A 9,917-nucleotide genomic window follows, 5' to 3' on the forward strand; every position below is an offset into this window, starting at 1 on the left:
CGTCCCCGAGCCGGACGTTGCCTTGGAAGGCGCTACACTCGACTCACCCGAGTAGTCTCGATCCCGATCCGCAAGCAAGGACTGTCTCCCTAGTGAATGCGTGGACGAAGCCAAGGCATTCATGCGTGGTGGAGGGGGGAGTGACTGGTGTGAGCGGGACGGGAACGGTACGGATGTACCGTACTTACCTCCCGTGGACCGCGAGTTGTATGGCGACCGCGGGTGGTTATGTTTCGCCGCTTGGCTCATGCCTGAGACGTTTTTGTAACGTGCAGAATGATAAGCTGCACCCATCTTGTCGTCCGCTTCCCCCTCTTCTGCCGAGTTCATCGACTCGCTGTCGATGTTGGGATGGCCATCGTCCTGTTGCAGCGGTGATGAGGGAGCTTGGCCAGTCGGTGAGTCGGAACGGAAGCCTAGTGGGGATAAGAAGCGAGAGGCAATGGGCAAATGTTCAATAGACTCGCGAGGCGTATCTGAACGAGGGGAGTCGTCGACATCCAGCGGCGTAGGTGAGGTTATGGGTGAAGGCATTGAATAGGGATGTAGAAGCGGGTCAATGAATGTTTCTTTCAGCTTCAAAAGTTCGCCGACGTATCTGTTTCAGCCGTGAGCGAAGTCCGACACTACATTAGAACCATACATACCGCTCTTCGCTCGCCACAATCTCCCAGAGCACTTCTTGTCGCGTGCGCTCGCGCTGACCAATGTTTGACACGAGGTCCTCTTCGGCCACTTCACTCCACGATTGGGCAGACAGGATGCGATGCTTGCTCGAGTTCGGGGTCTGTGAGTAGGGTGTCGTCGAGCGCAATGATTGATGGATAGACGCGCCGTCGCCATAATCCCTGGCTGGAAATGGGGATGTCGCAGCACGCGAGCCTTGTCTCGTAGTGCGGCCAGATGAGACATCGGTCCTAGAAGATGCAGCGGTAGAGGTCGAACCGCGAGTGTCCTTAACATGGGTTGCCTGAAAGCGGGACACGGTGGTCTTCATGGTCGAAGGCGCGGGCGACTCGGCATCAGGCAGTGCACGGTCCGATGTGGGCCCTGGCGTAGAAGGAGGCGACAGGAATGCGACCTTCTTCTGGATGTCGCTGTTTGTGCCGTTGGTCGCGCTGCCGTTTGTACCGTTGCTCATGCTGCCGTTTGTAGCCTTGCGCGAGCTGCGACCTGCGGAGTCGGGTTCAGGGCGCGATCGAGAGGACTCGGAAGAGCCGTGCTTGCTGGGAATGCTCGAGCCATCCTCGGACGCGTCGAGGGGCAACGGATGGAGGGTAGCTATGGGAGTTGGAGTCGCGGACGAATCGGTCGAGATGGAAGAAAAAGGCTCCTCGATGGGGGGCAGGGGGCGCAGAGACAGGTCTGGAAGGGGCTTGGACGAGTCGATGGTGCTCGGGGTGGATGTTGTGCGCTGCGGGGGCCAGTCGGGAAGGGGGGGCAGTTGGGGTATCTTTTCTCTGAGGGCAGCCAGGTCTCTGTCCTTGTCCTTCTCCTTTGACAAGCCGCGGTTGATGCGATTGAGAAAGGCCTTCATGGCTGCAGCAGAGGTGGGCCGGCCTCCAGCTTGGCGAAAGGACAGAGGGAGGCTGCGGGAGAGAGGAACGTGGATACGAGGCCGGCTTTGGGAGGAGGAAAGGCGTCTGCGATTTGAATCACACGCGCCTCGTGGCAGCGCGCCGCTCTTTTCTTTCGCGCGGATGGACTCGCCTCTGCCGGCACACTGCTCCAAGCACCGTCCCCTCCTCCGTCACCCCTTCCGTCGCCTCCTCTTCCACCTCGCACAGCGCGACGACGGCGCATCCAACGGCACCGCTCTCTGGCTCGGTGCACAGTGTCTCTCCCTCTACTTGGCCGACAATGTCAGCCCTCCTCGCCGCACAGCCCGTCCCAGAGCCATCGAACTCGGCAGCGGCATAGGCCTCTCTGCGTGCGTCCCGCCGAATGCGCCCCTCTCGTCCAGCCATTCATTCGTTACCACCTCAGGCTCGCCTTGAGCGCTATGGGATGGGACGTCGTCGCGACGGATCTCCCAGAGGTCATATCCAGCGTCCTTGCCGGCAACGTCGCACGTAATGCCTCCCATCTGCCCTCTGACAGCGGACTCATTCAAGTCCGCGCATTGGACTGGACTGTGGCCCCAGACGAGTGGGTTTGGACCAACACGCGCTTCATCGCGTCTCCCCTTCAGGGCCAGTTTGAAGACACGGGGACCACACTAGAGCCGCCCTTTGATCTCATCATATCCGCAGATACACTCTACTCGACAGACATTGTACAGCCGCTTCTCCGTGCTCTACATAGCCTCGCCAGACTATCAACAATCCGGGCACCTGCTGCCCGTCCCCCACAAGTGTATCTCTGCATTGAGAGACGTGACCCGGCGCTCATCGACCACGCCCTGCGTGATGCGCATGACGTGTGGAATTTCATGGTAGAACGTGTGCCTCACAAAAAAGTAGCCAAGGCCATGGAGCGAGGTGGGGCAAAGTGGAAGAAGGAGGACTGGGAAGGCATAGAGATTTGGAAGTTGACGTATGGCGGTACGCTCGATACCGATCCTCGGGCAAATTACATACCGTCGACTGCGGCGGATCATGAGCCGTGAATTTCTCCCAACGCGAGACCCTTATGAGCAGAAATGAAACAATTACATCGTAGACGGAGTACTTGTGAAAACGTTACAGATAGCGTGGGTCTGACAGGCACTAAACGCCAATCGTGAGGACATTAAACTCTTGGGTATTCAGGATGACAGCAGTGCGATATTTATGCCATCAAGTGTATGTTCTGGCGGGAAGTCGGACTGGAGATCCTTGTTGGAGGCCATTATGACAGTTGGCTTGTCTTACATCACAATATCAGAGCCTGAGAGGTAAAAAAAACTCAGATCCAGACCATCAAGTGATATGAGAGGAGCTCACAAGGGGCCGCGCTCGTCTGCATCCATATCTTCTCTCCGCGTAGCAACCAGTCTGAGGGTCCGATCAAATCCGTGATTGGACTGACACGTATGGCAACATAGTTAGAATATCAGTATACATACATCAGACGTCGAGTACATACCAAATCTCTCCATGTTTCTTCTTCATCATTCTCCGTTTGTAGCTGATATACTTGCATGAATCCTTTAAATCTGCAGCAAGTCATTCCACCACATCGTTAAAAAATCGGACAGACTTAGGAGGGTGAACTACGGACACTTACGTTAAATTACCATCCTCCGTAACGTCTAGAAATTCCATCAATTCCTCTTTCGTCGCATCGTCGAATGGAGCACCATTTGTATCCCGGGCCCATGCGTCTAATCCCTCCGGGGCAAGATACGCACCCTCTGGTGGAGAAAGCAAACCCGCCCCTTTCTGCGCAGGAACCGGTCGCGGTGTGCAATATTTCGCGAATATGTGCTTCAGACATGATTCTAACTACACGCAGGATGAGTCAAAACGCGCACGAAAGTAGGCCAAGAACTGCACACCTGTATCGATATAGCTCCTTCTGCATCGAGCAGTTGCACGCCAGACGCACCGTTCCGACGTCCCTGCCGTGAATCTGGCTCAGGTGTCTCGGGACGCGGGGATTGCATCCTCAGTTCCTCAAGTTCGCGATTCATTCTAGCCAAGCAAATCGCGGCGAAGTCACAGAAGTAGAGGAGAGAACTACAAGGGCACAGGATCTACGTGTCCCGCCGTCGGAAACAAGATTCTCGAGCTTAAAAAGAGCAGCCACAGGCAACAAGCAAAACCTCGCGCACGGCGCGAGTCGCGTCAAGCGCGTTTCGCTTTTAGCCGCCTAGGAAACCGTGAGCAGAGCGCCTAAACACGTGATGGGAGCACTCGTCTGGCGCTTACGACGTACGGCTCGTTTCCTCTCGACGTCCATAATGGCAGCCACCCGAGGCCAACCTTTGTCCATTGAAAGCCTGTTGCAAAAGCAGAAAGAGGAGAAGGAAGCTTCATCAAAGGCATGCTCCTTAATCTAGTGGTATAGGCTCATAAAAACTGAATGTGGACCCAAGCCCAGGTTCCTCAGCAAGGAACAGCGCGCCCAGCTTGCCATAGAAAAGCGGGCGCAGGAGATTAAAGAGCAGCGGGAGAAGGACGATCAATCAAAGAGAGACCGAGATCGTCTAGAACGGGATGCTGAGGAGATTCGCCAGAGGGAAAGGGAGCGAGACCGTGCTACCAGGTACGGCGGTGGCGGTCGATGTGAGTGCAGTGGTCTCACTTCATACTCCAATCAATCATGACCTTTCATACAGACGACGACAGATACGATAGAGACAGAGAGAGGGATAGGGACAGTAGGTATGGACGACGAGACGCTCGAGAACGTGATAGACGGCCCCAGGACGACCGCCGGTCTTCTTCATACCAAGGTGTACCCACTGGCCCTCGCGCCGACCGCAGCAAGCCGCAGACATCGTCAAATTCCCCCGCACCGTCGTCAATGCCTCCCCCACCTCCGCCTGGCTTCTCTTCGAACGAGGAATCTGCTACTGCCGCTGCCTCCGAAGCTTACGTACCTCCCATGACTGACAATGATCTTACCGCAATCAGGTCACGGTATCTCGGCGTCGATAAGAAAAAACGAAAAATTCGGAAGATGAACGATCGGAAGTTCGTCTTTGACTGGGATGAGCAAGACGACACATACAATGCCGAAACGCCGGCTGCGATTGGCAGTCAGCGACAAGGTGCACAGATCATGTTTGGGCGCGGACATATAGCTGGAATGGATGACGGAGCAGCAGCACCGGCGGGACGGAAAAGCAGTACCGAGGGTATGCAACTAGCCGATCCCTTGGAGAGGCGAAAGGCTGCCAAATCGGGGCTGGACGAGAGACATTGGACGGAGAAATCGCTGGACGAGATGAAGGAACGGGATTGGCGCATATTCCGCGAAGACTTCAGTATTGCCGCGAGAGGTTGGTTCAGTCGCAGCTTGTCCCACGCGTCTTTTCTTATGTTGAGTTCTAAGGTGGACAAATCCCGCATCCACTCCGTTCATGGACGGAATCCATCATACCACAACAAATTCTGGACGTCATCGACAAGATTGGATACAAGGAGCCCTCGCCCATTCAACGGCAAGCCATCCCAATCGGTTTGCAGAACCGAGACATCATTGGTATCGCCGAGACGGGTGCGTTTTCTAATATATGCCTCCGCTCATGGCTCTAAATTGCCTTGATAGGTTCTGGTAAGACAGCTGCCTTTGTCATTCCTATGCTGTCGTTCATCTCGAAGTTACCCCCTTTCACGGACGACAACAGACATTTGGGCCCATATTCTCTCATTCTCGCACCTACCCGTGAATTGGCTCAGCAAATCGAGTCTGAGACGAAGAAATTCGCGGGTCCGCTTGGATTTACTTGTGTCTCTATCGTTGGTGGGGTACGTGTTTTTATCTACTTCCATGCCACCAATCGGCACATCACTGACAGCCTTTTTTGTAGCGTTCCGTGGAAGAGCAACAGTTTAATCTGCGTTCCGGCGCGGAAATTATCATCGCCACGCCTGGTCGATTGAAAGACGTTATTGAACGGCACGTTATTGTCCTCTCTCAATGTCGTTACATTGTCATGGATGAGGCCGATCGGATGGTGAATCTTGGTTTTGAGGCAGACCTTACTTTCATCCTGGATAAGCTTCCCAGCGACACGATGGAAGGCGAAGATCAAGGTGAGCAGATGGACGTCGACGGGGAAACGATGGTCAAGCGTGGGCGTACTAGAGTGACAACTCTGTTCTCCGCAACTATGCCGCCACCCGTCGAGCGCCTCGCCAAGAAATATTTGAAGCGACCTGCGATTATCACCATTGGTGAGGCTGGAAGGGCTGTGGATACGGTAGAACAGAAAGTCGAATTTGTCAACGGGGACGAGAAGAAAAGGTCAGGATCTTATTGTCACTATGCGTTTGATCTGGGTCGCTGAACACCCGGTGGCAGGCAACGAATGTTGGAGATTCTTAACACCGGCGGATATGCTGCGCCCATCATTGTGTTCGTCAACCAGAAGAAGACTGCGGACGTGGTTGCTAAGGACCTCCAGCGCGCTGGCGTGAGTAGCATTGTATACACAGCTCAGCCGGTGGATGATACTGACCATATGTACAGTGGAGCGCTGCAACGCTACACTCTGGGAAGAATCAAGAGCAGCGAGAGGCGGCGTTGCAATCGCTGCGTTCTGGCGACTCGGACATCCTGGTTGCGACAGATCTCGCTGGGCGTGGTATTGATGTGCAAGATGTCAGCCTAGTCATCAACTACCAAATGTCGAGCACCATCGAGGCTTATGTGCACCGTATCGGTTCGTGATATGTCTCATGGCTCAATGTGATGAAGATCATCGCTCACCTGAAACGATGGGTAGGTCGTACTGGTCGTGCCGGAAAGCAAGGAACGGCAATCACCCTTCTGACAAATGACGACGAGGAAGTGATGTGCGTCCCGTTCGTTATCAGCGAGTTCCGAATCGAGATGCTAACCGCTTTTCTCTGCGTCGGGAATGCAGGTACGATCTCAGACAAGGTACGACGCTCTCCGGTTATCTGATAACCGTGCCGGTTGGTAAACTGAGATTCCTTTTTTCTTCAACAGAAATTTCAAAGAGCCCGGTATCGAAGGTGCCAGTCGAGCTGGCGAAGCACGAGGCCGCTCAGCACAAAGTTTCGAAGGAGATGAAGCGAAAGCGAGATGCAGACGACCAAGGCTGAGTCTCGTGCACAGGATCTGCACTGCTGTCGATGGAAGGGGTTTCGTCATCGTCCGGGGTTGCGGGGCGCGCTATATGAACCAACGTGCGGTGAGATGCTGACCGGTCTGTACTCCTGCCCGTGACGCCTCTTACTCTGCGCTCCAATTACGCCCGATGTGGTGTACGCCGTTGGATGTGCAATGGATAGAGGGGTAGTTCTGACTATGGTACGATCATGTGTCAGATTCTAGCGTCAGGAGATCTGCCTGAATGGGATGCTCGGGGAGGTCAGTCTTCATTTCGCTGTCTTCCTCTTTGTGTGTGGTCTCTCTTGGCCTCGCAAATCGCTCCGAGTTTCCCTCGTGCGAGGGATGTCCGTTCCCGCGATGCGACCTGACAGCCTGCAAGGCTCCTGCCGTGCCGTGCCGTCGCTGACTGGATTGTGCCATTCGGCTTATCGCAGCTGGCGCCCTGGCTGGTGGGGTGGAGGTGTTCCTTGTGGTGCAGCCCATCCCTCGCTGGGCAGTGGCCATCGCCCGGAGTCCCGGGAGCGGGACCGGCCGGCCGGCGAGAGGGCATTCGATCCCGAGGGCCGACCGGCGTCCGGCGAAGAGCTGCGCAAGAGGACCCGATCCCGTCGCATCGCATCGCAACTCCCATTACACACTCCCCGTAAGCGCCCGCTCGACATTGCCCGGCTTGTCCAGCGGTTGGCCTGCCCGCCTCCTCGCTGTGTTTCGGACTTGGCCATCTGCTTGCATTGTGGCGCCTCCGACTGTGAAAATTTCTCCCTCGTTTGTCTGAGCGCACAAAATCGTCAGCCCCGATCGCGGGCACAGAGCAGTGCGATGACGGGCTCGCCGACGTCAGTGGAATATCCGTGACATGGCGGCTGTCTGACATGTATCCAGCTGCTACTTATGCACTCGTTGTATTTGGTGGTCGGGCACCGAGATCTGTGCAAGGCTTGGACGGCTAAATAATGCTAAATACGCGTGACTTTGATTGTGACCGCTCGTCAATGCGTCACTGTCGCTTCCGATGACGGCTTCACGCCTCAGACGTGCTCGACGCTCTCAGCGACTCTGCAAGCGGGTACAGAAATTTTCGACTTTTGCCAAGGCCATATGCAGCGGTGCATACATGTGGGCGAACATGCCCTCTACTTGGCTGTCCTTCTTCCCCGCATTAATTTGCCGACTTCCCGAAGCGTCGTCGCGCGAATTAAGCACGCACGCTTAACTGTGCCCCGCCTGACAACTCAGCGTCATGCGACAACCCCATATTTTTGGAGTGACTGCCAATCGGCCCGCCCAGGGGTTCTGAAATTCTGGTGGTGCGTTTGCTCGTGCGGAATCGTGCTTTGGAAACGAGCACGGGACCTTCGGGCTCGAGAGTTCACGGAGTGATTTGTGAAGGGAACGCGGATTGATAGATGTCTGATGATATTTGGAAGGTTATGTCTAATACACTGATAGAGGCGAGCAGTGTCGTACACGACCATCTCCATCAAATGTGGTTCAAGCCAGGAGTGGCAGCTTTGTATACGACTCAAGTGCAGGGCAACTGCCACACGACATTCAACGCCACAAGTCCGACCTGTTGACTAGAGCAGACCAATATATACGAACACTTAGTGACCGGACGTCTGTAAACTGCGCCTCGGTGCCATCTCGTAACACCCGGCAACTACCTCGTGCTTGGGATTCCCCCTCACGGAGAGTCCAATGGGAGACATCAAGTGACTGCGACCGCGAACATTGGGATCCACAAATAGCCACCCCTTCCGCCACCACCCCGCATCTCAACCTCGTGGATCAGGAAATATCGACGCCGCCTAGGCCCGGAGTCAAACGGCGCCAGCGTCCAAGCATGCGAGGCGCGCAGGGTAAGAAGAAACGCAGGACAAGTCAGTCTGGCAGGGAGCGAAGAAGCGCGAGACGTCGTGGGAGAAGTCGGCCGGGCCCAGTTGCAAAGGCGGCCGGCGGGATGCGAGAAGCCACAGCCGTAGGACAATACATTTGTGTTGTTAGATCCATACCCGGCCGCAGCATGTGGATGTTCAGATGCTGCAATGGCTGAGCCCGAACCAGTCGAGCGAGAGTATCCTCTGATCATCGTGGCGATAAGGCCTCGCGAGGAGTAAGCGTGCACAACGAGACGGGAATACAAGTAACTGGAGTAGACCGTGTGTGCGCGAGTATATGGGGGCGGTGTATGCAGATGGCAAGTAGACGAGCTCTGTGTGGGACGCGCGTGGAACTGGGTCGGCCGAGTAACGTAACGGCTCCTCGAGCAGGGCTGCCAGCTGAGGCCTGAGTATTCCCTCGGCGAATGACGGAGGATCCCTGAGCGAGCATTGGACAACATCGACGACCGAGACCGCGGCGAGGACCAGAGCAATATGTTTGTAGGGTGTGGTCCCGGAGGCAGTAGTGATTGCTCATGCCGTGGTTGCACGCCACGATAGGGGGTGATCCTGGCCGGCCGATTGAGTGGCGGATATCGGAGTGTTGATAGTTCATATCCTCAGAATGAGAGAAGAGAATGCATTCTGCGGGGAATGCGGAGAAAGAAACCTAGTGGGTAATTAGAAAGCAGGACTGTGCCACAGAGGCTAAGACATAGGATTGGCAATAGTACAGCGTTGTGTGATATGAACGGAAGAGCGAGTAGTAGTACACGCCGAGTCAAGACAAGCAAAAAGTTGCAATGGCCGTCGATCCCGACGAACGTGCTGGACGAACATCGTATGGAGGAGAGCACTGAACACGCGGGGGCTATAAATACATGGATGTGGCGATTGCGCAGAAGATATGGCGAAAGACGCAGCAGCAGGAGGGCAAGGACGGTGGACGGAAGGGGAGGGCGTGGAGACAGATCGTAAGAGCGAATGGCGGTGCGCACCTGTGCCAACCCTAAAAAGCACCAGAAAATTGAGGGAAGCGCATGGCGGATTTTGAGCGGGATAGAGCGGGGCCGTACCGGGACCGGCGTGGCCTGAGTGGGGGGGGAGACGAGAGGAGCGAGGTCGGGGGGATGTCGGGCTCGAGGCCAGGAGAGAGGAGGATCGTCGGAGACAAAGGCGGCCAAGGCGCGAGCTGAGCATCCTCGCGAGCGAACAGAATCGGCGCGCACTCGGCGGCGCATGCCCATATCTGGGATGGTGCGGCATCCGATTGGATGGCTGAGGCGGGCGAGAACCGGCGAGGGCGCC

The 9,917-nt window shown here is 55.8% G+C and overlaps 4 protein-coding genes across 4 annotated transcripts; 2 read left to right on the top strand and 2 right to left on the bottom strand.

Moving 5' to 3' along the window:
* Window positions 1–43: 43 nt before the first annotated feature.
* Window positions 44–1,537, bottom strand: FIBRA_04439 (uncharacterized protein; the record flags this gene model as incomplete). The annotated part of the gene is made up of 3 exons (XM_012326237.1): window positions 44–81; window positions 189–598; window positions 648–1,537. The coding sequence occupies 3 exons, from the start codon at window positions 1,535–1,537 to the stop codon at window positions 44–46; spliced, it is 1,338 nt and encodes a 445-aa protein (XP_012181627.1).
* Window positions 1,538–1,700: 163 nt separating this feature from the next.
* Window positions 1,701–2,608, top strand: FIBRA_04440 (uncharacterized protein; the record flags this gene model as incomplete). Its single annotated transcript, XM_012326238.1, has 2 exons — window positions 1,701–1,930; window positions 1,987–2,608. 2 exons carry the CDS (start codon window positions 1,701–1,703, stop codon window positions 2,606–2,608), a joined length of 852 nt encoding a protein of 283 aa, XP_012181628.1.
* Window positions 2,609–2,920: 312 nt separating this feature from the next.
* On the bottom strand, window positions 2,921–3,613 carry FIBRA_04441 (uncharacterized protein; the record flags this gene model as incomplete). Its single annotated transcript, XM_012326239.1, has 4 exons — window positions 2,921–3,004; window positions 3,067–3,136; window positions 3,208–3,425; window positions 3,479–3,613. The coding sequence occupies 4 exons, from the start codon at window positions 3,611–3,613 to the stop codon at window positions 2,921–2,923; spliced, it is 507 nt and encodes a 168-aa protein (XP_012181629.1).
* Window positions 3,614–3,966: 353 nt separating this feature from the next.
* Window positions 3,967–6,719, top strand: FIBRA_04442 (uncharacterized protein; the record flags this gene model as incomplete). Its single annotated transcript, XM_012326240.1, has 11 exons — window positions 3,967–3,984; window positions 4,019–4,208; window positions 4,262–4,927; window positions 4,981–5,145; window positions 5,197–5,396; window positions 5,459–5,895; window positions 5,953–6,064; window positions 6,121–6,313; window positions 6,377–6,446; window positions 6,518–6,534; window positions 6,604–6,719. The coding sequence occupies 11 exons, from the start codon at window positions 3,967–3,969 to the stop codon at window positions 6,717–6,719; spliced, it is 2,184 nt and encodes a 727-aa protein (XP_012181630.1).
* Between the last annotated feature and the right edge of the window lie 3,198 nt (window positions 6,720–9,917).

Source organism: Fibroporia radiculosa (genome assembly GCF_000313525.1).
Source record: "Fibroporia radiculosa TFFH 294 genomic supercontigs, scaffold3160, whole genome shotgun sequence".
NCBI classification, from domain to species: domain Eukaryota; kingdom Fungi; phylum Basidiomycota; class Agaricomycetes; order Polyporales; family Fibroporiaceae; genus Fibroporia; species Fibroporia radiculosa.